This window comes from Amblyomma americanum, chromosome 1 (assembly GCF_052857255.1).
Source record: "Amblyomma americanum isolate KBUSLIRL-KWMA chromosome 1, ASM5285725v1, whole genome shotgun sequence".
Classification (NCBI taxonomy): Eukaryota; Metazoa; Arthropoda; class Arachnida; order Ixodida; family Ixodidae; genus Amblyomma; species Amblyomma americanum.
Window position 1 is genome coordinate 512,470,635 of NC_135497.1, and position 26,941 is coordinate 512,497,575.

The window sequence follows — 26,941 nt, forward strand, 5'->3', positions numbered from 1 at the left end:
GCAGTCGTTCATCCGAAGCACTACGCTCCGATGCCGTTTCGCAGTGTACGTAGGCCTTAGACCTTGGTAGGTCACCTCCCTGATCGATGGAGACTACTTGGAGGAAAAGAACCCTCTTCCGACGCGCCGATTGCCCAACTTTCTGGTGCAAGAATCCCGATACCCTCTGGTTTTTGCAGAAGTCATATAGGGCGTTTTGCGAGATGTTCGTTGTTCGTCAATTGGCTAGACCCCTCTGCGATTCCGAACAAGACTAGAAGGATGCGGTGCTTAATGTGTCAGTATGTGGTATCGGTGTGTTAACAATATAATAATCGGTCTTTGAGGAAAGGAAATGGCGCAGTATGTCTCATATATCGTTTGACACCTGAACCGCGCCTTAAGGGAAGGGATAAAGGAGGGAGTGAAATAAGAAAGGAGGAAAGAGGTGCCGTAGTGGAGGGCTCCGGAATAATTTTGACCACCTGGGGATCTTTAACGTGCACTGACATCGCATAGCACATGGGCGCGTTAGCGTTTTTCCTCCATAAAAACGCAGCCGCCGCCACCTGGGTATCTTTAACGTGCACTGACATCGCACAGCACACGGGCGCGTTAGCGTTTTTCCTCCCTAAAAACGCAGCGGCCCAGGTGGTCGAAATTATTCCCGAGCCCTCCACTACGGCACCTCTTCTTCCTTTCTTCTTTCACTCCCTCCTTTGTCCCTTCCCTTACGGCGCGGTTCAGGTGTCCAACGATATATGAGACAGATACTGCGCCATTTCCTTTCCCCCCAAAACCAATTATTATTATTATCTTTAACGTGCACTGACATCGCACAGCAGACGGGCGCCTTAGCGTTTTGCCTCCATAAAAACGCAGCCGCCGCGGTCGGGTTCGAACCCAGGAACTCCGGATCAGTAGACGAGTGCTCTAACCACTGAGCCACAGCGGCGGGTGTGTGTTAACTGCAATCACAGTTTTTATGCAAGAATGAAGTCGTGGTGCCCAACATCAGGGATGCTGTCACTCATGCCCATAATGCAGCTGCTGTATTCAGCCCTAATTACTTATGCAAAGCCTCTTCGCAGCTCGCACCAAAGGCCATTTGCAAGACAGCGAGCAGCTCCAGGTCCACCCGTCCGTCTTCTGGTGTGACCGCTCAAGCAGAAGCCATAGTTGAACTCAACTCAGAAGCCAGTCGGCGAGTTTGAAATGGCACAATAGTCACCTGCCACTATGGAGCCTCCTGCAATGCCGTTTCTTCCGGGGCCGATGGCACCGACGACCGCGTTTTGCGCTCGCGACCGGGAGGACAACTGCCGGGAGATGGCGCTGCGCGTCCATTGTCTGGACTCCGGCTGGGGCACGCCGACAGCGTCTCAGCTTCGGCGGCTGCTCGGTCTGCAGTGCGCTGTGGGCCAAGTGGTGGCCGGAGACTGCGGCGAGGTGGCAGTCTACGAGAGCCCCACTTGGACGGCAAACGTGACGCTGCAACTGGAGCGGTCACCCAAGGACTCGTTCATGCATATCGTACTTAAGTGGTGAGTGCGCGACAAGTACTTCTGGCTTTGCCCTTAGCCAGTCTTCGCTCGGCGTCAACAATCATATTGTCAAGCCTCTACTGTCGCGTAAGTTGAGAAACTCCTCATATGCGCTGACATGGGAGATTTGTGCGCACTGGAACTAAGGTGACTGCAGTGCCATTTGAGCAATGCAGATGAATTGTGAAGCACTGCTCAGAATATGGTGATCGAGAGGAAGAGGTTGTAGAGCTTCATAAACAACTTACTGCGCAAATTATTATCGGCATCTCCGTCTATTCAGTCTCAGAAACGGGGGGGGGGAGTGTTTATGCAGACATTTCAATTCAAAATTTCTTGCCTGGTGCAATTAATGAACTATCGGTTTCTGCGGGCTCATAGCCGCCATATTGAGGTGGCTAGGGTGGTGAGAGTACCGCCATTTGTGTTCGAACATATTGCTTCTTAAGCTTGTACCAGCTCTTGGTTCCGCGCGTCAATTTTACATTCACTTCCGCAGGTGCGACCAATGCCAGAACGCCTCTAATAACGGCGCGGCTGCGGGCAAGTCCGGCCCGCCAGAATGGTGGCTCGCATCCGAGGAGCTCGAGGAGTTCTGCGACCCGTACAGCACCCAGATAGCCACGGAGCACAAGGACGTACCCGTAAACGCGTTCGCCCTCGGCTGCTTCCTCGGGTACAACACTTTTGTGGCGCACTTTGACAGCACCTACACCATGCCGCCTCCGCCATCGCCACTCTCGTCTGCCAAGTCTTCGTCCTCCGTCTCCGGCAAATCAATGTCTGTGAAGCGGGGAAAGAAGGGAAGAGCGGTCAAGTCTAGCTCCCCTTCAGATGGGACAAGCTCATCTGCGAAGACGTCTTGTCCCAACAGTGAGCTGACCTCATCTGAAGGCTTTAAGGTGAGATGATGTTCCTGTAGGGTGTTTTCTGACGGCGTCCGTTCAGAAGTTTGAGTTATGGCAGTGGTGGTTGCATGGTGGAAGGTCATGGGAATAAACTGCATTGCAGTCTGTGAGGACATAAAGTGTCGTATCCTAAAAGCAGCGTGTTTTTCTGCTGGGCAAATAGTTTCGATGATGCTGAGAGCCCCAGTCGTAAGAGGGATATGAGAAGGTTAGTCAGGACTTGTCAATGCATCATTTTTCTGGAAGGCAGTGGCAGCTCATAGGCACATTAAATCTAACCCTTTTTTCCTGGACAGGTTTTGGGTACGTGATGGCAAAGCAGAGCTTCGGGCCTGGTGGTCACGCACTTTGGCACATGGGCCCCTTATCCATTCATCTGGTTCCTTACATGTCTAGTTGGCTTGCTTGGCGCGCAGCCTAAATTGTTGTGGGGATTGAATTCTGCGAAGAGCGGCTCCAGAAAGATTTAGAAACACTAGTGAGAGGGGAAGGGAGAGTGCTTTACACTGCGTGGATGATTTCAAACAACCAATTTTATGTACTCCTTCCTGTATCAACGACCTGCAATTCGTCGTCCAATTTTTCTTACGGTGCAGCGATTTGGGGTGACGCGGCTAGGTTGCATGACATCGCAAATGATGAGGAAATGTATCCTCAGTCTTAAAAGAGGACTCTGAAGGGGTTTGATATACTGTGCTTACAGTACATAAAGCTCTTCAAGGGCCTGGAACGTATTTGCCACGCTGCATGAATTGGCAAGTGCAAAACTGTACCAACATGGATAGGCATACTTAAAAAGTACGGCAGTTTCGCAGTCGGAGCGGAATAATTCGGTTTAGGCCCTTCTTCTGAATGCCTTCTCTTCCACCAGGTGACGCAGTGCAATGCGCACTTTGAGCACTGTTCGAATGGGTTGTACCTGTACTTCGTGGATGTCCGCAAGCGTAGCTCCACGCTGTTCCGGCTGCTGGTGCGGTACTCGACCATCTGCCGCATCATTCTGCGCAAGACGTCGCCGACATCCACTATTGTCTACCTGCAGCTGTTGCACCCGCCGCTGCTTTACAAGGTGTGCGCTGGCAACAGCGCCACCAGCCAGTGCAACCGCGAGGGCGACTACCTGCCACAGGTGAGCAGCGCTATATCGTTAATTGCTTTCAATGGACTAAAAGAAAAAACCTGTCGACAAACACACTCCTGTACTCTTACGGTTTCCCCTTCCGCTACAGTTTCCTTTAGTCGTAGAGTTCTACATCACTGCGTAGAAGGGCAGCTGTGGGGCAACACGCAAAATTGCAGGACTGCAAGGAAAGCTGTATAGAAAACTGGACCACTGACTGCTGTGGTGAAGGGGATCTTAATGGGCGTAAAACGTATTTTAGGCGTCACCGGACTTCTGCTGCTTAAAAGAGCGCGGTGTAAAGCTTCACGACCACTAACAAGAGTGGACATACATCCTTTCGCTTCTGCGTCCTCTGCTCCTTGTGTACTTTCACTCTAACCGCCTAGCCTTTGTTTCCTAGTTACTGGTATCTGAATTTTTTTTTCAGCCATGTCCCGCTCCCCTTCTTTCTCGAGAGGCAGCAACGGACATCGGGCAATGGGAATCCACACAAAAATTCCAAAACGACTACGCCGGTATGCCAATAGTTTAATTTGACGGGGCAAGAGCCCATATACCCTTATCCCATTCACAGGGCATAGTGATAGTGTGGCAGTACAGTCGTGACCTCACTGTTTTTTGCTACACAAACAAAGTTATGACAGTGGTGGCTCTAGAAGCTCCTTCTTAATACAGCCATTAGTGTAGATGATGGGCGCTGAACATAGGTCAGTCATCATCATCATCAGCAGCAGTAGTGTAACTGTGACAGCATAGGACAGAGGATTTTGCTCTTATCCCCAATTAACCCTGTCCTTTGCAGCTGCGATCACCTTATCTCTGCAAACTCCCTAATTTCATCCGCCCATATTAGTCTCTGCCTCGCACTGCTACACTTGCCTTCTCTTAGAATCCACTCTGTTACCTTAAGTGACCATCCGTCATCGTGCATTCGCATTACGTGCTCTGCCAATGGACTGCAATGCTATTCTTGATTTCTTGATTTCAACAAGAACATCAGTAACCTGAGTTTGTGCCTTGATCCATGAAATAATAATAAATTGATTCGTGTCAGCCTCAAAATAAGCCTAACAACAGCTTGCTCACCCACCACCTTTCCTGTCGCAGTTCGACCTGTCCGACACCACCCCGTGGGACCGGGCCGTCGAGTTCGGTGAAGGACCCTTCAAGTGCGGTGCCGACGTTCTGGGCAGAAGTCGCATGATGCGCCTGACGCTCAGTGGACCACGCCACTGGGCACCTCTCTGCAACCTGATCCTGCGCACGCGCAAAAACGCGCAGGTTTTTTACGCGCCGGTGCGCGAGCTGCATGCGCGCGAGTTGAAGGCAGTGGCCAGGCCCAGCGTGCAGGACTTCGGCGTCGTGTACGCCTTGCTCAGCGTCTGGTCCGAGAGCTTTCAGGTAGGGATTTAACTCATTGCGTGGATTTCTTGTAAGCTCTACCCCAAGAACAAAGGTCAAAAGCAGACGAATTACAAATGTTCCAGGACGTCGGCGTGAAACCTTCGATCCTCTTGAACATTTCTTGTTCTTGTCACTTTCAAACTTCTCGTTTTCTGTAGAATAAGTTAAAAGACATACAAAACAGACAGACAAGACACCCTTTGCGTGTCTCTATATCCGTTGGAATTGGATCAAGTACATCACATAATTTCCATGTACAGGACCTCCAAGATTAATGTCAAGTACGTTCTAAACGTAGCTGCCGCATGTGCTCAGTGGTTACGGTGCTCGGCTACTGACCCGGAGGACCCGGGTTCCAATTCCGGTCGCGGCTGCCACGCTTTAGTGGGGGCGAAACGCAAAAGCGCCCGTGCGGTGTGCGCTGTCGTTGGTCGTTAAAGATCCCCAGGTGGTCGGAATTACTCTGGAGTCGCCTACTTCAACGTCCCTGATAGGCTAAGTCGCTTCGGGACGTTCCCCCCATACCACACTATACCATTTTAAATGCAGAATCAATAAGGATTATCACGAGTGAATGCATATTGCTTCCAAAGTAAGGGTTACTCCGATGAGTCGGATCTACGCTATTGACGGATAAAGATGGCCTTCGTTCGGGGATTTGCTGCGTTGGCGGTTCTGGCATATCGCGCTGTGCCATGACCTGGCGTAAATATAGAACTGCGTCACTATTCCATGCGCGCATTTTTGCGGACCTACGGTGTCATTTTGGGTTTCACTAGGGAGCTTAATTCCCGAAGCGAAGTAGAATTAAGCGGGCTTACGACTCGAGCGGCGCTTGAAAACTGCACTGGCGAACGCGGACGAGCAACACCTGGATTACCGCCTTTGCAGGTCACCGATGAGCTGGCGATGGACGCTCAGAGCTGCCGGGAAACGCTCCTCGAGTTGTCTGCGCGCGCCGAGGAGTGTCCCCGTGCCCTGGAAGAAGCTCTCTTCGAGATCTATTTCTCGCTTAGCCAGGGAAAGGTGAGAGCCCGGTTTTTCAGGCTGGCTTTAACAACAAAAGCGTAAGGGCCCTCTTTACGTCCGCAGCCCGCTCGCCTCGCACCTGGCCTGGCGTTCAGTAAGATTTGTTTTCTGAACTATGTTAAGTAAGCTTTTATTGCAGAATTCTGTACTGAAGGCAGCAGCAGAACAGCGGTTTTCTTAGAGCGAAAGCTCGACTCTTCCCACAACTCCCAAGGTCAAGTTTACTGCGCGTTTCACCTTGAACCGGCGCAACGAAGGCGTAGCAAGGAACGTCATAATACGTAACTCGCTGTGGATTCGCCACAGCTGCGCTCGCTCCGGGCCTCTTCGCTGCTCTGCCACGTGTCTAGCAAAAGGTTGCAAACACAGTTGCTTCGCTGGCGCTTGGTCTCTGTCTTGCCATGGATAACGCGCACCAGACCGACTCCAGGGCCAAACCATATGTACCCTTGCTTAATTGCTTTCGCTCGTATCACTAGGTTAAACAAGCGCTAAACCTCTGTTAGCTTTTTTTTTTTAAATTGAAGAGTGTAACTACAGATGTGTTTTATGTAGCAGAGCATGTTCAGTTCGTGCCCATGACAACACTATACGCGCTCGTGTGCAGTAGTGGAACCTGTTTTTTTTGGATAGTGACGGTAAAATTAGGCTAGTGGCAACGTTAGGAAGCCAGTGTAACGAAATATAAAATTAAATTGAAAGAAATTACATTCAAGTTTGCAATATCCTCTTTCTTGGGAACGCGCGACCGACCAGAAGCGATGGACCTCCTCCACCATGCGGTTTACTGGGAAGCACAAAAAACGGACTAGGGACGGATTAGGCGACACAGAAACACGTTCACGAGCGCTTGTGTCCCCTATTCCGTCCCTCGTCCGTTTTTTGCGCTTCCCAGTAAACCACATGCATAAACAAATAGCCCGGCAGGTTGTTCTCCTGAACTCCTCCTCGAGTTTCCGCAAGATGAACACCTGAGAGGCACCTGCTTCTTTCCCGATGAAGTTGTTACAAGTGTAGTGCACTGTTGGCATCAGCATTCCACCTCATTCCTTCACGGCGGCTTGCAGGCTATATAGGGCAATGGTAGCGGAAGTGGGGACTACCAGAGACTGCATCGAAAAGTGGCATGCTGCTTTCTTAGCAAAGTTTCACTTGAGCCTTCCAAAGATGTTGTGTCTGCATTATTGTCGGCACTTTGCATGCCGTGACCAAGCTTGCTCACGAGAATTTTCGTTAGAAAATTCAAAGTCCGGTTTCCTGTGTCTTCCCAGCATATCGCAAAAAAGGTGGATAACGCTTGCTTTCATGCATGGGAGCCACCGTTGTCGGAAATTTTTTATTGTGTGCCTGATCGTCGGATAAATAGCATAGGAATGTGTGCACGCTGATATTAATATAGCTGCTCTTTGAACGGTTGCGAACAAATGAGGGGATAGGTCGTTCTATCTCTTTCACTGTGCTAGCGTGCGGTGCATACGGACGTTCAGGGAGCGCTTATTCAAAAGGTCTAGGCGTAACACCACGCGGGCGCCTGGGAGACCTCTGATGTTCGTGCAGAGCTGCATGACATGGTGTAGACTGCGCTGCTTTAAGGTGGCTACAAGTGCGCGATATTACAGAACTGAACGAGGAGCTCAGTTTGATACACAAGGAACTCGGTATTAAGACATGTGATCGGTTAAATAATGCATGCAGAAATGCAGTATGCTAACTGTGTGATAATAGGGGCACACAGATAAGTGAACGGTGTGTAGCTTAGCAATTTTGTGGAGCTTGATCTCAAGGTGTCATTTTAAGCGGAAAGTGAGGAAAAAAATTCACTTTGCACATAAGAAGTGCCGGTGAACCCTGAACATAATCATGTTTTTAAATTTTTTTTTCATTTCTTCTCGGACTACAGTTCCTTTCAATGCTTTATGTACATCAACACTATTGCCTCTTTTTCCTACCGATCTTTGTGCAACGCTTCTATATATCCAGCATATCAAGAACAGTGTCCTTGTGGCGCGGTACCGCGCAGGTGTTCTGGTTCCGCAGTGCCCTGGAGCACCTGTACTTCCGGTATCGGGTGCACCGGCAGCGCATCGACGTTTTCACAGGCTCGGTGATCGCCCAGGAGCTACCATCCCACATGGTCAAGGTGCGCAAGGTGATCCTGACGCCCACTCGGCGCGTCTACATGCCCCCTCAACTTGTGTGCAAGAGCCGCCTGCTTCAGCACTGCGACCCAGATTACGCCCTGCGCATCGTCGTGCGGGACGACGATTGCAAGCTCATCTCCTTTTCGCTGGGTGCCTGCAAGGACGACTTTCTCAGCGCGGTACGCTGTTGGGGGGTTCATGATCGCCCTGTGAACAAGTAGCCGTAGCGTGCTTAATTTTTTGGAAAAATGCAGTATCTGAAGTCTCAAGGAAAAAAAATGGCTGGCGGTTTAGCATTGCTAAGCACAAAACACTGTGCGAAAGCACTGTTTTTTTTTCACATGTACACCACCGCCACGTAGCTCAGAGCGCTGTTGAGGTGTCCTCTTACTCGGGGATCCAGTTATGTTCCTCCCTTTACTCAAAATTGGCAGTCTAAACATGCCACCGGTTTTGAGAGAAGGAAAGGCATGTAACTGCCTCAAATTGTAGGTGAACAGCGCCGCCTATCCACAGTGCGACTGGCGTGTCCACTCACCTAGTGAGCCGGTAATACACTTGCTACTTAAAGGCTTCACACGCACAGACACCGCTGATACCCGAGGATTGCGGCTACTTCCTTTCGCACAGAAGGGCACAAGGAATCAGAATGTCATGCGACAAATCTATATTGGCAGTAGTGCTACATTTCAGTCTCACATTGATGAGCTTCTATTTGCCTATTTTAATTTGATTTCACCGTCGCTTTTTCGTTCCGCTGCTGTATGGATTCATGTAGCTGAAGTGCAGAGGAGGGCACAAAACTGCATGAAGATATTTGATAGGAACACTGAGGAAAATGATGCATTTGATGGGCTCCTTGAAATGACAATGTAAACCGTCCATTTAGTTCCTCTCTTTTACCTTGGGCTTGTTTTCTGTAGGTGATCAAGCCTCCGCTGTCGTCCGGCCTGAAGATTGGTGGCCGCCGGTTCATGTTCCTGGGTTGCTCGACGAGCCAGTTACGCAGCCACGGCGTCTGGTTCTACGCGCACGACAATCAGGGCCGCACCGCGGAGCAGATACGCGATGGTATCGGCGACCTCTCTACCATCGTCAGCGTGCCCAAGTTCATGGCACGGCTTGGACAGGTCAGAGGCCAGTCACGTTCTTGTTGAGAGAGGTGACGGGAAAAGCGACTAAATTGCATAAAATTGTGCGAGGGAATCTCTTCTTCGCTTTTAGTAATGTAGCTTTTGTTTTCAAGAAGGCTGAGCCAAGTGTCTCTGCCATTCACCATCATTCATCACACTTTCAAGGCCAGGTGCATTGCGTTAATCCATATATGTTTGGATCGCATTGTAGCTATGTGAGCCCTTCATTGATCAGCGGTCCGCAGGGATCAGGCGCCATGTGCAGTGACTCATATCTGACTGTGAAATTATCCACATCATAAGTTATGCCTTGCGCGTTTTCGAATCGAATGTGGGAGTGTCAAAATGCTCCAGAGGGGGAATGGAAAGTAAGACTAGCGTTCATAAGTAATTACGACACTGCACGGACTGTGTCCGGAGATCTAACCAGGCAATTCCGCCTCTTTTCAGAGTACCAATGCCTATTATGGAGGTGTTGTTTCCATTACACACTTTCTACTGCTGAGAAGCCACTCTTTAATGTTCTCTATATTTGCGAAAGGTTTCACAAATTTCACAACTCCCAGCTGCACAAACATGAATTCTGTATCACCATTATTATAGCCAGCCAGCTATGGCAAAATGGCCCACTCGGGAGACCTCTTTTCCTGCGTGCAGGCTTTTTCGCAGTCGTTGGGTCTGTTAACGGTCCCGAGCCAAAACACGTCTGTGGAACCGGACATCCGCCACGCAGCCCCTGGCCGCAGCAGCGATGGTTCCCATCGCGAGTACATCTTCAGCGACGGCATAGGGCGAATATCGCACGGCCTGCTGCGCAAGGTATGTATATTATCGTCCTTATCGACAACCAGTCTAAACTTACAACCTTTGCTAATGTGTTGCTCAGGTCACCAAGACAAGCGTGGCTGTGCCGGCGGTGATTTTGCCCGCACGCCAATTAAGTTGCTCCCGCGCGGGTAGCGACGAAATTCGCTGGTGCCAAGACGCTCCCGCGCAATTACTATGCCTCGACATGAATCGACTAGAGAAATTGGCAGCATGCCAAGTAGCGGCAGGGCTTTCTAAAAAATTCATTGTTGTCACACCGCTGCCAACGCTCATACATTCGCTTTGGACACCCGGTAACTGTCCTGTGTGAGAGACAGAGATAGGGAGAGAGAGAAAACATTACCTCGAGTCAAATCCGCACTTCAAAGTAGCCATCCTCCGCAGTGTGTCTGTCCGTCGGCCGGGATCCCGAAGGTCACGGAAGCAGACAGAGCTTGACCGATGGTTTCACTTTGCACTTAACGGGGGGGGGGGGGGGGGCACAGTCCTGCGAGTTTTTTTTTTTTTTGTTAATAGCAGAAGCCTTTTTTCATGCCTCGCGCCTCCCACAGCCATCTCATCCGATCCAACTTCTTGACAGGAACAATCTCCCAAAACTCTGCCGCCCATGATAATGCTTCGCTTCTTTTGGACAGGAGAGGCCATCGTATGTCTAAATAATTTCGTGCGGGTCCTTGAAACCCCTGAAAACCCTGGAATTTGATAGGACTGTTTTCAAGGCCTTGAAGGTCATGGAATTTTTGAAGATGCTTGACAACCCTTGAATTTTAAAAATTTTTATTTTTAATAAACATTCAGTGATTGCATATAATAAAATATCAACCCACCTGAAATCCCGCTGCGATATTGTTAAAAATAGAGTGTAAGTTTCGTACAGTCAAGTAAGCGCGTGCCTAGCGGACGCTCGTGAACGTCTAGCCACAATGACGCTGGCTTGTTTACCGTTTCCTCTCAACCATTTCCTGCGTACTTTTTGGCTGCGTTCCAATACTCTAGACGTCTAACAAGACGTCTAGTGTGACGTCTAGGAAGCAGTCTACATGTCCATGTATTGGAACTTGTCTACTGCTCACGCCGCCTCGCGGCATAATAATGTAACTAAAGCTTATGAACAGTTGTACTACTATTTTTCACAAAGTGAGCAATAACGATAATCATCCGCGTGCATCAGCTCCGCCATCTTTAGACAGCAAGTTAGCCTGCATCGATGTGGACTTCGGCGAAGCAGTCTTATGAGACTGCTTCGCCGAGAAATGGAACGCGTCCCAAGATGGCGGCTGTCCGGCTAGACGTCTAAGTAGCCGTCTACTTGGGAGTATTGGAACGCAGCCTTTTTGAGCGCTTCTACGACAACTCCCTTCGCAGTGGTACCTTAGGAGTGCACTACTCTTCAGGGCTTGAGCGGGGGTGCTGCGCACGAAGAAGTGGCAAGCCCTGTATCCGGCCAGATCAATGCGGACATCATGTGCACAATGTGTGGGCAGGATGAGGATTCGATAGAGCATGTTATTCTGTTGTGTAGATCACTCCACCCCTGCCAACCGAATACATGTACCCTTCTGCAGGCGCTAGGTTTCGACTCAGGTCAGCCGACAGAGGGCGGAACGACCGACAGCGAGGTGAATGAGCAAGAAGCCTTTTCCTAGGCCAGGGCGGTCGAAACAACTAAACGCCGCCTTGAAAATTGGAATAGGCTCAAGTGATGGGTGGTGGTGACGACACGGCGGGGCAGACTCTGTCGTAGCGTCCCAAAAAAGTTGGCTAGGACTTCAGTGTAAGGTCCTCCGGTTAGAAGCCCCAAGATCCAATATAATCTAATCCACTTTCCAGTTGAGTAGATAAATGGCCGCCATTGTGTGTGTGGTTGCGCGGTCGAAGCGTTACATTTTGTGCACGTTTAGCGCTTGCGTGTGCGGTTGTATCGTCACGTCTTGAGCACGTGTAACGCTCATGCGCGCGGGTGCTGTTCCATCGTAACATTTTCTGCGCGCGTAGCGCTGATATGTGTATGTGCGGTTGTATCGCGAGATTTATTGCCCGTGTAGTGCTTGGGTGTGCGTGTGCGGCGGTATCGTGACATTTTGTGCATCTGCAGCGTAGTGTGTGCCAGTCACCGTGCGTGGAAACAATACCCGGAAAATGCAAATTTCAGAGGTCATGGCTGCACAACGACTACTAACGAGAGTGGCTTGCGTCGGACATGTCAAATCCGCACAAGGCAAAATGCAAAGTTTGCTGTAAGTGTTTCGACATCACTGCCATGGGGGAGTCGGCACTAGAAAGACATCTAAAAAGTGCAAAGCATAGAGAGCACATGCAAGCCGCCGGGAGTAGCTGTATGGTAAGGAGCTTCGTGACGATATCTGAATGTCAAGCTAATGAACCACAGACAGCGCCATCGCGGTCTTCAAACTTGATGGATGCGTGCAAGAAGCATGGACTTGTGATGGACGCAGGGCATTTCACAGCGGATTAGCTGTGATGCTGTACACGTAGCAGGTGGCATTTTCAATGTTCCCATCACTAAGGAATTGAGAGCATCTTTGACTTCTCCAAAGAGCCAATACCGTGCCTTTTTGAAAACACATAAAAAGCAGGAGCGCGAAGATGCGAAACAGCGGAAAAAACGGTGCATTGATGAAGAGATTGAAACTCTCAGAAGGAGGAAAAAGAAACTAGAAGCCGTAGTTGCAGAATTGACAGCTTCAGCAGAATTGTATGCAGAAAAAGCAGAGGCAACCAGTGGCCTGACTTGCATCATGAAGTCGGACATCCTAAGGAAGACTGCCAAGAGCAAGCAGTAGGAGGTCTTGGACATAGACATAAAAATTGAGGAGAAGCGAATAGGGGCCACCTAAGGACTGATTGAGTGTTTGCTTTGCTTCATTAGCGAATAAATGTTTGCATCATCTAACAAACTGAAAGTGGTCATCCGTGTAACAAACAATGATGAGAAGTGGTTGAAAAAGGAAATATGCTGTTGCCATCGTTTTATCCGAAGACAAGTTTCTTTGTTAAAATATTGGCTCCAATGACAATCCCCTTTTTCAGTGAATTCTCATCATTTCACGCCTCTTTCTACCGCTGAACATCTGTCTTATTTGGATTTCTAACTGCGAATGTGGTCCTTGAAAATCACGCAGAGGGCTTCGAAAGTCCTTGAAAACCCTGGAATTTTTGTCATATACACCAGCATGAACCCTGTCTATTGTGAGCAGTGGACGTGTCATCAATGTCCAAATGCTGCCCAAGTCCAATGTCTAGTCATCCACCATACATGAGATACGTTTCTGCTCCATGAACTACAGAAACCTGTGATGCATAGGACGGTATTTTTGCAGCGATATCTGTATACGAGAAGTTCCTCTGCGGCAGGCAGTGTCGCCATCGGTGGTGGCTACTATGTCCTGACTAAAACTCGCCTCTTTGCCGTTTAGAAAGTCTAGGGACGGTGCTCTCGGGAATGTGTCCTTTGTGGTTATGAGGACCCAGCGGATCTGGCCATTGTGACCCTAATTACGTGAAACACGAGCACAACGCCAGGAGAAAGCTTGTACCGGTACGGAACTGGTTATCTTGTAATCCCGCAGCTCCCGCATAAGACAAGGTCCTGGCGGGTTTTCCTATTTTTGCTAAAATATAATGTATGGAGTGACATAAGTACATAGCCGTTTGTAGAAGCCTTCATTGTCCACCCTTCCGCAGGTCCACCACGCCTTGGAGCTAGAGGAGGGTGAGGAGCCGTGCGCTGTACAAATCCGCTACGGTGGCTGCAAGGGAATGCTGTTGATGGACCCGACGCTGAGCGGCTGCCGCATCGTCTTCCGCGAGAGCATGCGCAAGTTCCACTCGGACCACTCCGACCTATACGTGCTGAAGACGAGCAAGCCGCGTGCGTTGTCTTCATGTCCTATGATCGCGACCATCGACAGAAAGCGCTTAGAGAAGCAGTTGGACACAGAGCCACATAATTCTCCCGTGCTCTCTCCCGCAGCCCACTATAGTCGAATGCAACTGAAGAGCGAATCGACTTTTTCCTGTCAGTTAAAGGACTCCCTTCCAGCCATTGGCGACGGCCGGCTCTCATGACCCTGCTAGCTAGACAACGCAAGGAGCGGCGTGACAATGCAGGGAGGGGGCTGTCCCCGACCAAAGAGGGAGTGGACAATCTCTTTTCATCTGGCGCTTCCCGCATGTCACGCTAGCAGGGTCATGGAAATCTGCTGATGCCATTGGCTGGAAGGGGGTCCTTTTATGAGGGAAAGCCGCTTCGTTCTTCAATTTTATCCGACTGCAGTTACGCTGTGTCCTAGTGGGCTTGCGCTGGGCTCCTTATGAGCATCTTAGCGAATTTTCAGGGATCCATAGTTCGGGGTGCTGTTCCACGCTTACAATGAATTGTCGTGCGGAGTATCCCACAATTTCTGTTGAAGTGTAGTGCCGTTTTTCGCGTAGCCACGAACAGTCATCGAGAAAAGTTTACGTGAAGCAGGATTGTAGACGAAATTTTCCTCTGGGTCAGATAAACCTGATAACTGAAAGGCCAGAATACGGGAGGGGTACTTATTCTCTACCCACTGGAATGAATACAGAATGAATGGATAGCGACGAAAGACTGCTTATGTGTGCGAAAATTTCAATGTACATTTGCCTCTCAGTGTTGCACTTACACAGCGGACTTAGAGCTTGAAATTTTGGCATTTGTGCACTGTTCTGTACTTGGCTCCTCGCTACCACAAGTAGACAGAAGGCATAGTCATTGAGCCACAGTATGTTACAAAGCGTGAAAGGGCACGCCTTCCTTCTGCGGTGGACTTCGCTGATTCATTAGTGAGGATAATTCGTGACATGCATTGCAAATTGTAGGAATAGATTACTGCAACAGAGTTACATTTTGAGCGTGCTGCCGCGACAGTATATTTACGCCCGTGATGATTTACCGTGCTCCTCACAGGCGTTCTTTACCTGAACCGACCCATGATCACCATCTTGGAGCAGAGCGGCATAAAGGCCGAGGTGTTCCTGATGCTGCAGAACAAAATCCTCGATTCCTTCATCGACAGCATGATGGATCCCCATGAGGCCGCGCATGTGAGAAATTTTTTTCATCTTCGCAGCTTTTGTGCCATGTGTGGTGTCAGTGCACTGTTCTACGTATAACTGAAGCTCATGTACGACAGCCGATCCCATACTAGACGAATAACTGAACCCTATATACGACAGCTGATCCTATTTTAGTCGAATTACTGAAACCCATGTTCGACATCCCATCCCATTTTAGTCGCATTGAAGGATGGATTCAGGATTTTGGGGACAGGGTCAACGACCTATGAAGTGGGAAGGTGCTTGTAAACTGATAACGAAACTGTGCGCCTTACTAATTGTGCAGGTTCTCCATTCCTACTGCGCCTTGCGTCTCCCGTACAAGGAGCTGGCCGGCGTGGGCATCGACCTGACAGTCGAGCCCTTTTTTCGGGCTCTAGTTCGCGCCGTCAACAAGAAGGTCCTGAGTGAGTGAAACACATGAGCTTAACCGCTTTTGTTAATTTCGTCGTCTGGGACGAAGTGTAGAGAAGCAGCACCCTGGCCCTGACTTCGTCCTTTTGCCGATTAATTACGCTAATTTCCGGGATCTTTCAAAGTTATCTCAAATTTCCAATTTCTTCACCGGATCCTCCTTGTCAGTTTTGTGCGATGTTTAGCGCAAAAATAGGGTTCTTATTATGAGGCTAATGTTAATGTTACGGAAAATAAATTAAATGCTATAGGTGACACCATCGAGAACCTGTCGCTTGCATTAACCAGCCTTTTGTGGTAATCGTTACAGTCGTTCCCTTTGCATCTAGCATAACCACACATTTCTGGAAGGTAGTATCTGGTCTTAAATGCCTTCAATCAGTGTCACAGTGAACAGCAGAGATGTTTTGGACCCGCGTACGAGCCTTGTAATAGCCCACAAACGCATATACGGCAGCGAAATGACCGGCTTAACATTCATCGAATTGACGACAAAGATTATGGTCAAGTCAAAGATTGCCCATAAAGATCAATGTTTCCTGAGGCAAAGAACTTCAGCTCGTAAGGCATTGAATGACCCTCAGGGAGCTTGTCTGAACTTCTCTACAACAGCATGTGTGAACGACGAACCCTTGCCTCTTCACGCCGGATAATGTATACACCTTTTGCAGAGGAACTGAGGACCAAGGCTCGTATTCTGGTTCCTCCGAACTACGGGCGCACCATGTTCGGCGTGCTGGACGAGACCGGCACGCTCGAGTACGGACAGGTGTTTGTCCAGTACTCGAACGACATGCTGCGGTACAAGGTCAACGACCCTGCGACCATCCTCGAAGGTATCACAGCAACCTATTTTCGTGCTAGCAAGCATAGCGCAGCATTGTCTCGGTGCGTTTAGGCAGCACCTTTCATATTTTATTCGAAAGGATCCATTAATGTGAACGTGGTTGAAATGGGAGGGGAATAAAGTGCCCGAGTACATGCTTCGAAGGCATATGCAAACGTGCTGCGTGTTCGAGGGCTGTTGTTGCAGAAATATAGATTCTTGTAGTCTGATCTAAAAGTAGAATTCTCCGGAGGTACTACCACCTTTTTTACAGTCTGTATACATGAACGCACGTCTAGTTTTCTCGTGTGCTGATTCTGACCGAAATTATCTTGTTTTGGCCTCGCTTGCGAGCTCCTTCTCTGGTTACGGCATTCTCATATCTGAAGCCGAAGCTAGGACTTACTAATGCTCAGTTGTCCAAGAAATGTTCCGGATATATCTTGGGAGATATCCGTGGTTTGCACGGATCGAAGCTTCTATGTTGACAGCACCGGATACGCAATAGATATATACAGTAGTGAGGTACCCGTGCTTTGTGCGCAGCTAATCGCGGTAATCTTGAGGAACCGGCATCTGGAGTCGAAACAGCATACTATACTCGCCGCCAGCTTAAATGCCTATCTCTCTCTCTCGTGAGAGCGTGGTAAGACTGCGCATGGGAAAGCCTTGCGCGTCGCCCTCGTAGCTTCACTGCATAGCCACAAAAAGCTGTCCGCGAGTATATCCATTTTATTCATTGGCTTGGAATGAAACGACTATTCTATTTTCGTTACATCGCACAGAGGAGCCGAAAGGTTGACGCATGAGATTGTTTTTTTTTTCACCTGAATTTTCAGCCGCACTTTGCATTAAAGTCACTGTGTATTCCATGCACGGTGGGATACGCAGGCGACGTGATCGTGACCAAGAACCCGTGCATGAACCCGGGCGACATCCGGAAGCTGGAGGCGGTGAATGTGCCGCAGTTGCATCACGTGCGCGACTGCATTGTCTTCCCTCAAAAGGGGGAGCGGCCACACCCCGACGAGATGGCCGGTACGCACCCTTCCTGGCGCGCTCCCTGTTGACACTGTGCTATGCGGAGACGGATGTAACCGTCGCTCTCTGCGCTTGTGACGGATAGCGTGCCTTAGTTTATGTGCGCGTTAGGTCAGGGCTCTGCCAAGGCCAGGACTCTGCGGGCTTTGACTGATGTATGTTGTGAGCACAGTCACAGCGTGAGAAAAAACGTACTGTGAGGTTCCATTACCTGAGGTATAAAATATTTCTCAGTTTCTCATTTCGGCGTCGCAACTATTCCTACACTCACTGATCTCCGTTTAATTGGGTAATTAAGCAAGGCCCTTCGCCATCACTGCTTTGACAGACGGCCGGACGCAGCTTGTTTCCAATGGTACCCCTTAATGTGGTCTCTACCTGTGCTTAGGTTCTGACCTGGATGGTGACGAGTACTCAGTGCTGTGGTACGAGGACCTCATCTTCAATAACAACTGCAATCCTATGCACTACCACAGCGACCCGCCAAAGGAACGAAAGGCGTCCATTGGGGTGAGCAATATTGCTTATTTTGTGGTCTCTTAGTCTGCTTAGTCTTAGTCTGGGGGGTGGGGTTGGGGAAGGGCTACATAATTCGGGATAAACTATTTTAGGTGCTATTATTCCAGTTGTACCGACTGCAGCTTTGTCTATAATGAAATATATTCGAAATTTTTCAGCTACATCAGCGGTCAGCGGTGGAATACGACGAAATCTGGATTGTCGCTGTATTTTTAACATTGATCACAAATGGATTGTAATGGAGTATTAATTTGCTAGATGCGGCCTTTTGGTTCGAAAAGAGGCTGTAGTCGAGTTTTGGTTCCATTGTACAATAGACTGTAACAGCGGTGAACCTATTGTCTACGTTCCGAAATTTTACTTCCGTGTAGAAAGCAGAAATAAAGGACTCCTGGCAGCTCATTTTTCGCTCGCAAGAGGCAATGCTCTTTGCTCAATGGTGACATTACCTTGCAAACCTTGCGTCTTTTTGACCATTTTAGATTGAGAGCGGTGGCTTGACCATCGGACTGTGTCCATAGTTGAATAAGACGAGCTGTCGGGCTAATTGTATCATGTTGGTTAAACAGTATGTGTGTCTTGTTGAGTATTGAGGTTTACTAATATGTGTGTCCTGGATGTTAACCAATATGACTGTGCGCAGCTAAGTCGACACAACCAAACCGATCCAAGCAGATGATTATTCGCTAAGGAAATCATCCAAAACTTTCTTATGAACAAACTTGTCTGAGTTCCTGTGAGATGCGAGTGATGACGTCAATAGAGTGTGCAGCATGGCTCAATTTAATTAATGGCACCTTTGTGTGAGAAAACGAGCACATGTAACGCATTGCCGCGGCTTTGCTAGTATATACGTAGTTGACTGGGAGGGACGGCTGCTAAAAGTCTACATTTCTCGCCGGCTCAAAAGTAAAGTCAGCAGCACAGGCCTAAAAGGTTCCCGCTTGAGCTAGTTCCCTTAAAGGTGCCACCAAATATTTTGCACACGTGTAAAGACCCTGACCTTCAGTTTTCAGACGAATGTAAATGGACGGGGCATGAAATCTGTATATCCTCCGTCTCACGAGAGAACTTGCCATTCGTTTACGGTGGCCACAGGTCCAGGATATGGTGGACTTCTTTTGCCAGTACATCAAGGGTGACAAGATCGGCCTGATTGCCAACGCGCACCTCGTCTGGGCTGATATACTGGACAGCGGCATCAACTCGCACCGCTGCCGCGAACTGGCACGCAAATGTGCCGTCAATCTTGACTTCGCCAAGTGCGGTGACCTCAAGGGCTTTCAGAACTCTGAGAAGCCACCCATGTACCCGGACTTCATGGAGAAGCTGGACACGAAGAACACCTACTGTTCGCGCAAGGTCCTCGGGCAGCTCTACCGAAATTGCAAAAAGGTATGCTTCCGCGTTTGCCAACTTGTGGCTCAGGTGACTGCAGTTACTCTTATGGCGAAAACGGCGGAATTAAACAAAAAACTCTGCTTGCGAGGATAGTGCAGTTCATAATGCACACGTCTCTTCCGAAACTCGTGCTTGCTCCTGGCTTGTGTTGTTTGGTGCTGCCTTTACTCCCTGACTACTCACTCAGGTTTTAGATCTCAGGGCCTCATCTGTGACTGTTCCAAGATGTTTAGGTTTCTCGTTTTCAAATGAGCGACAGGACTTCTGAAAGTGTCGATGTTTGCTTCAAAGCTGGAATCTGCAAGATCCCAGTTTGAAAACACTTGAGCAACGTTGCATCAACCTGTAGCTTAGGGCCACTGGAGCTCTTGCATGAACCTGTCGGTCTTTACGCAGGTTCAATTTATAACATAACATCAACTATGACAGAGCCGTGAAGCTTCTAACATGAAGGTTATATGTTTTCATGAATGATCGCATGTCGATCATTGCATAAGCAACTAATTTGTTGCGGCCGTGCTTTTTACATGATATTTAGCAATATATTTGACGGTCGGAACTGAATACGTTGCTCTATGTACATAGCACATAGTATATTCGAGATATACCCTATGGCTCCTTCTGGCGATGTACTTTGTACATTTTGTTCATCGACAGTGACGAGTAGAATTGTAGCGTTTGTTTGTATTCGAGATGCTCAAGAAGTCCGTTGAACTCTGGCGGCCTGTTTGGGTTTTTCGTTCCGTGTATCATTGCTGGAGCACCAACCATCAGGGTGCAATTAATGAGCTTCTATACTACATGCCAGTGTTGCTAGGTAGAAGCGTTTTGACTTGTTTAACCTGCCCTCGGTTGCTCTCTACCGACTACCGTTCAGTATTATCACGGGGAAAATCTAGTCACTTGTCGCATCTAGCAGTAGTTATGAGGTCTCAGGACCAGTGCTCCTCGACTATCGGGGACCAAAGTAACTGGCCTGTCCCTCGCGCCGAGGATCGACACCACCAGTGCGCAGTCATGCGCGCTCGCATGCAATGTGGCACGTTTGTGAACTTGAAAAAGGAGGCCAGTTAATTTTTGTCCCCGATTGTACGTTCACGGATGCTGTTTGCATTGTTTAGTCTTGATGTGCTGAATGCGCGCAACACACTGTTGTGTCATCCTTGTGTGGTTCCGATGAACAGGTTGAATTGAGCACCGAGTGCCTTGAAGTGGTGGAAGAGAGCCTTCCGGACCCCCGACTGCTGCTCGAGGGAAGAGAACAGTTCCTGAAAGAAGCCACGTCCGCCTATAAGCGGTACGCTTTAATGCCTCTGAACATTACACTATACGAAGTGTGTTGCACTAAAGGAGATGGCAGAAATTGCACCCTTTATCTTATTAGGCCAATGTGCTCTGACTACTGTGGGGTAAAAATGCGGTCATAAAACCATGGAAATCACTTGTCGTATTAGGCCTCTCTCAGTTAGTTGAAGCACAGACTGCTTCGGAGCCGTGGGTTGTGAATAATCTGTTTTTGCACTAGCGAGGCCTGTAAGGAATTAAAATAGCACGTGGGGAAATATTACCCCAATTTAGTGCTCACAGTTCTATTTCATTGACAAGTTTTTGTTATTTAACAGTCTCTACGGTAATACCAAGTCTCTATAATAGCAGGCACCAGCAGCTTCATACTGACCTTACCACAACTGTTTCAACGAAGGGTGCTGAATATTTTCAAAATGACAACTTTATATACCATGGAGAGTACACAGCTTCTTGCAACATGTTGAAGGTCTTAGGCATTCAGCAATTAGCGCCTTCTTTTATCCCCCGGCAGGAAACACGGCGTAACTCAATGGAAATATATTAAACTTGTAATATTGTGAAAACTGGAGAGTCCTGAGAGATTCTGCTCGAACATAGTTATTATCGTGGCCGACTCTTTCTTCTGGCTGCAAACTCTGACCTGCAAAATGCTTCGTGCGCTCATGCCAACTATTTCCGACAGCCGTAGAAAAATAATGGGATGCACCGAACGACCAAAATTTCCTTGCTCATTTTTATTTTTTATCTCCACATGGTTGCAGCCGTCCGAACTAGGACCGTTTGTTAAAAATTCCCGTGCTTGCTCGCATCACTTGTACAGTTAAGTGACAGTACCTTATCGTTTTCGGTTGCTTGCATTTTCCATTACTTGCACCACCTGCACAGTTCATTGACAGTACACCATCATATTCCGTTTGTGTCAGCTTCATAGTTCAGTGAAAGTACCTCATCCTTTTTAGTGGCCTGCATCACCTTCACAGTTCTTCTTTACCTCAGTAAACATGGCACATACCCACGCGGGGGGGGGGTGAGATTGGCCAAGGTGTAGTGGCATAAACAAAGAAATTTCCACGGGAGATTACGACAAAATTTTAGCACCAAGCATGTATTTTGAAAAATGTATCAATAAAATTGACGGAATAATATTTAAAGTTAAATAACACAGTATTTTGGTGAGAAAAAGAAGAGCTCGAATAATATTAAAAGAATTAGCAAATCAACCTACCAGTTGCAATTATCTATTCATGGAGAATCCCAAAAATTGAACCCAATGCAAATCTTTTGGCGCTCGGACCAAACGATAATAACTTTGGCAGAGATAACGGGAGCCCTAACCTGGAGAGAGGGACCTCCAGGTAAATCTTTCTCTGAAGTGCGAACTTTGTACAGTAGAGGAGAAAATGGTCTAAACAGATTCAACCTCCCCGCATTAGTCACATGGGTTTTTCGGTGTCAACCCACACCTGCATAGATATAAATTCAAATTGGGAATCCTGCACCGCAACCGCGTCATATTTACTTACACAGCCTGGTTTTACATGAACGGACTTTCCAATTATATGCTAAGTGCTGATAATCAGTGTTATTTAGTAGGGGATCACGTAACCTGGCTGATATGTGTTGGAACCACTGAAACCTGGAAATCGCCAGCAGGCTGACATTCGGGGCATATAAGTGTCAATGAGCCACCAGGAGCCGACCTTGCTACGTAATCAGCCACCTCATTTGAATGAATTCCTGTATGGCCAAGGACCCAGACAAAACGGACATCCTTCAAAGTCCATGGGACAAAAATCGCAGGAAACGGCTCAAAAAATCTTTTTTGAAGTTTCAAGGGAGACAAACTGACAATCAGCGAGGATATTAACGTCAGACACATGACATGGAATTTTGTGCAGGCTCATTCCAAGAGCCAAAAATTCCACAAAAAATATAGGAATATAATCTGGGATGCGGACAGAATAGCTCCATGCCAGAAGCTGTGAAAAGATGGCAACTGCAGCTTTTTGGCAGTTGACGTAGGCGTCGGTAGAAAGCACCGTATGATAGGGGTATTTCTCTAAGTGATCAGAGAGAAGACCATTTAAAATGTTTGCTGGCATGTGTTTTGCATGAGATGGGAACATGTGGCCAAAATGGAATTCCACAGCTGCCGGCGTGTCATCAACCCACTGGAAAGAACTGAGATCAGCAGCAATCGGTGTTAAAAGGTTCTGTACTAACATAATTTGTGGCATTTGATACCGTGGCCAATGATGAGAAAAGAATAAGGCCGGCTGAGACACAAAAATAGGAGTGCTGACATTAGTCACCGGGTCCATCGACTTGAGGAAGGTTCGCACCGTGAATATTTGAAAGCGGGAATTTAGATCAGGGATATGAGCTTCCAGATAAAGCAGGGCGTTTGAAAATTATTTTGGGAGGCCAAGGCAGAGACGTAGAGCTCGCCTTTCTAGTAAGATTAAGGATTTAATCTTGTAGTTTGCGCTACCAGAGAACAGAATGCAACCAAATTCAAGTATAGGTCTTACGTAGGCTTTGTATAGTAACAATAATGTGTCGCGGCGCATCCCAAACTTTTTATTGGCGATTCTTGTCAGCCGGCCTGGAGCGCGTTCTCCTTTAAGAAGGCTCCAATCTAATACAGGGTGATCAGTAACACCTAGATATTTTACGGATTCCACTTGTGGAATCGGGTTAGAGTGATGGACTAATGAAATGTGCAAAGGCGTGTCTGGAGGAAATACCAAAACGCTGCATTTGTCTACATTCAGGGTTAAATTATTACCCTGCAACCATACTCTAAGAGCATCCAAATATCTCTGCAGAATCTGGTAAAGCAAATGGATATCCCTGGACGAGGCGAAAAAAGCTATGTGATCTGCATACATCACAGATCAGGACGAATGGACGAATTATATCAGGACGAATGGGGATGCCACTGAGCAAAATATTAAAAAGCAGCGGGGATAGCACCGATCTTTGCGGAAAACCTCTTCATTGATAATATGTATTAGAACATAGGGTTCACTCTGTGCAATAAAGGTATATGTCCTTGAGAAATTCAGATATGCACGCATAAATGCAGGTTGGAGGTTGTTACTGAGCAAGTCTGTTAAGCAAAAAAGTATGTTCTACGCTGTCATAGACCTGTGCTACATCAAGAGTGCCCAAAGCTGAAACTTCCCTTCTGTGTAGTGAAAGCCGAATTCTGCTCTCTAGATCCACATGTGCGGACCATATAGAGTATCCGCGGCGAAAGCCAATCTGGGTTGAGCTGAGACCATTGACGTCATGAATATGTTTTGTGAAGTGACTGTGCACTGTTCTTTCTAATAATTTGACTAAGTTTGAAGTCAGCTCAATTGGCCAAACATTATCTAAGACGTATCCTTTTCCTGCATGTTTCATGAATAAAATCATTTCCGCTGTCTTCGAAATGTTTGGAATCGATGCATTTTCCAACGAAGCATTGACCATATCTAAGAGGTCGCTTGTAAAATCTTGGGGTAAAATTTTAATCGTACCAACAGTGACACCATCTGGTTAAAGAGCTGCAGGATGCAACATTGCTAGGACTGAGAGGAGCTCTGATGCATTAACCTCGGTATAATCCGAAGATGGTGAGATTGTGCACAAAGGGACGTTTCTCTGCATCTGGAAGCGTAATGGCAATCCTTGAGCAATACGCTCCACGGTTTACTGAGCCTTTGTGGTGATAACACCGTTGAACTAGTGAGGACAGAGACTGCTGAACTCTTGTTATGCGCCATGAATCTATACAGGGCCTTCCGATTGCGAGGATTTGAAAGTTATGTGTTTAAATTTTGGTTATGTTCCTCCTTGGCTTTTGCAGTTGTTCTTTTGAAAGATGCTGAGAAGAATTTGTAACTAAACCAGTTAGCTGGACTCTGGTTGCAGAATAGCCGCTGCCAGGCCGCTTTTCTGCGACGATAGGCCTTCTCACTTTCTTCTGTCCTCCAAGGAGACGGCTGTTTATTAGAGACTGCTGTGGGTACAGCGAATATTGAGAGGTCTACTGCATTTTACAAAAATGAAACCGTCTGCTGAGCTCTGTCTTCCCGGCTTGTACTACAGTAAAAGCTCGTTAATTCGAACTCGTGGGGGACTGAAAAATTGTTCGGATTAAGCGGAGTTTGAATTAACGAGTGGGCGGCAAAAAAAAAAGATGGCCATTGCATTTGGCTGCTAGGGCCGAAGCCAAAATAGCCATATCTGGGATCGTTATCGAGGAATACGCACTACTCTTTGAGGTCGGCGATTGCGGGTATTAAAATCATGCGAGTCCAAACACCAAAGGAAATAAAGATATCCAATCAATTATTGCGCCTGGAACTAATGATAAATGTACCCACGTGAGCGTCAGGCTTAATGATGAAATATGACACTATTTATGCTTCAAAAACATGTTTATTAACAAAAGAATAATGATCGAACCATATCAACATGAAAAATAATCGGTGATTTGCATTTGTTTGCGCTTTCTTCGCCGCGACTCGAGAAGCATTGTCTGCAGCTTGCCCAATATCTCCAGCGCAGCATCCGAATTCTCATCGGTGGAGAAATAGCGCGCAGCCAGATCGAGTCCCGATGCTGCTTCACATGCGCTCGGAGGAGGCAACGGATCGTCCTCTTTGTCGGACTCGTCGTCGCTGTCAGGCGTGCTCGCCGCACGTGAGTCGTGCTGCTGACTGGACGCAGCCTCGATAATCTCGGCGTCAGTTAAAGGCCCCGTTGTCTCCACGCCGTTGTCTACGTCGACAAAGCTCTCGAAGTCCACACCCTCCGATAAAACAGCGTAGGCAGGGTCCAGCACGATGGAGCCATCATCTTGATCCACTTGAACATCAAAGTCGGCTGTGCAGCAGGCTTCTGTGGTTTCACTGAAGCCACACTTGCGGAAACAGTTAGCGATAGTGTCTGCCTTGACGGCGTTCCACGATGTTGCCAGCATGTGGCAAGCTCCGAGCAGGTTGGCATCATACGGCTTCCCGCTTTCCATGCATACAAGAATCCGTTCTAGGAGGTGGCGCCTGTACAGAGTCTTTAGATTTTTAATAATCCCGAGGTCCATAGGCTGCAGCACAGCAGTAGTGTTTTTTGGCAAAAATGCCAGACGTATCGCCTTCAGTCCATTGATGTCACAATGCGCCGAACAGTTGTCGACGAACAGAAGAATATTTCTATTCTGTGCCGCGAACTTTCTGTCTAGTGTGCGCCACCAGTCCGTGAAGATTAGTCGCGTCATCCACGACTTCTTGTTCGAAGTGTACTCAACAGGGAGAGTCTTCACGCCTTTAAAGCAAAGAGGCTTCGCAGCTTTGCCTATCGCGAGCAAGCGGCACCGTTCCGTGCCCGTCACATTCGCGCACACTAGCACGGTAACTCTTTCCTTGCTGCGCTTTCCGCCCGAGCACGTATCACCTTTATAGCTCACAGTCTTGTTTGGGAGCAACTTAAAATAAAGTGCGGTTTCATCAGCATTGAAAACATCGCTGAGTGGGTAATCGGCAAGATATTCCTTCAATTCACCTGAGACCTAATTTTCGCAGGTTTCTTTGTCGACTGCGGCTGCCTCTCCGCAGACGTTCTTAAACGTCAGCCCGTGGCGGGCCTTAAAACGTGATAACCAGCCTTCCGATGCATTGAAGTCGCTGATGCCCATTTGGTTGGCGAAGTCCGCTGCCTTCGCAGCAATTATGGGTCCACTTAATGGAATATTCCTGCTGCGAACATCCTTTATCCACGTAATGACAGCAGTCTCCATCTCGGGGTGAGCCGACGTCCGTAGTCTTTTCCGCGAGGGCTCTATCTCCTTTTGGTAAGCATCGATGATAGAGTCCTTGTTCTTGATGTAGGTAGACAACGTGCTTTTTTTGATGCCATACTTCTCGGCAATCGCTGTCTTCGTTAAGAGACCACGTTCAACCGCCTGCAATATTTCAACTTTAGTCTTTAAATCCTTTGCCGAGTACTTTCCACGGCTCGCCATGATCGGCACAGTCGATGAGACGTCAGCGGCGAGATACCACACAAACGAGCAAGCTCACGCAAAATGCGACAAGAAAAGACTACTCGTGCATTCCACCGATCGCAGCCGCCGCAGCGCAACGAAAACCTGAAACGGCTTGCTCCGGAGCATCGGCGGCGGCGGCGCCCGCGCGTCAGAGAAAACCTGCTACGGCATGCGCCGGAGAGTGGTGTGCAGCGAGCGATGAG

The 26,941-nt window shown here is 48.2% G+C and overlaps 1 protein-coding gene across 1 annotated transcript in view; it reads left to right on the forward strand.

Moving 5' to 3' along the window:
* Positions 1-1,254: 1,254 nt before the first annotated feature.
* The window catches only part of LOC144128410 (uncharacterized), a 32,689-nt gene continuing 7,002 nt past the window's right edge, over positions 1,255-26,941 (forward strand). The window contains exons 1-16 of the mRNA XM_077661792.1: positions 1,255-1,523; positions 2,023-2,425; positions 3,303-3,560; positions 4,662-4,955; positions 5,850-5,984; positions 8,008-8,307; positions 9,052-9,258; positions 9,919-10,080; positions 13,795-13,981; positions 15,044-15,180; positions 15,479-15,599; positions 16,278-16,442; positions 17,324-17,470; positions 17,862-17,983; positions 19,091-19,387; positions 20,578-20,690. Of these exons, the coding sequence (XP_077517918.1) occupies positions 1,255-1,523; positions 2,023-2,425; positions 3,303-3,560; positions 4,662-4,955; positions 5,850-5,984; positions 8,008-8,307; positions 9,052-9,258; positions 9,919-10,080; positions 13,795-13,981; positions 15,044-15,180; positions 15,479-15,599; positions 16,278-16,442; positions 17,324-17,470; positions 17,862-17,983; positions 19,091-19,387; positions 20,578-20,690 (3,317 nt within the window). The remainder of the gene's footprint in view (positions 1,524-2,022; positions 2,426-3,302; positions 3,561-4,661; positions 4,956-5,849; positions 5,985-8,007; positions 8,308-9,051; positions 9,259-9,918; positions 10,081-13,794; positions 13,982-15,043; positions 15,181-15,478; positions 15,600-16,277; positions 16,443-17,323; positions 17,471-17,861; positions 17,984-19,090; positions 19,388-20,577; positions 20,691-26,941) is intronic.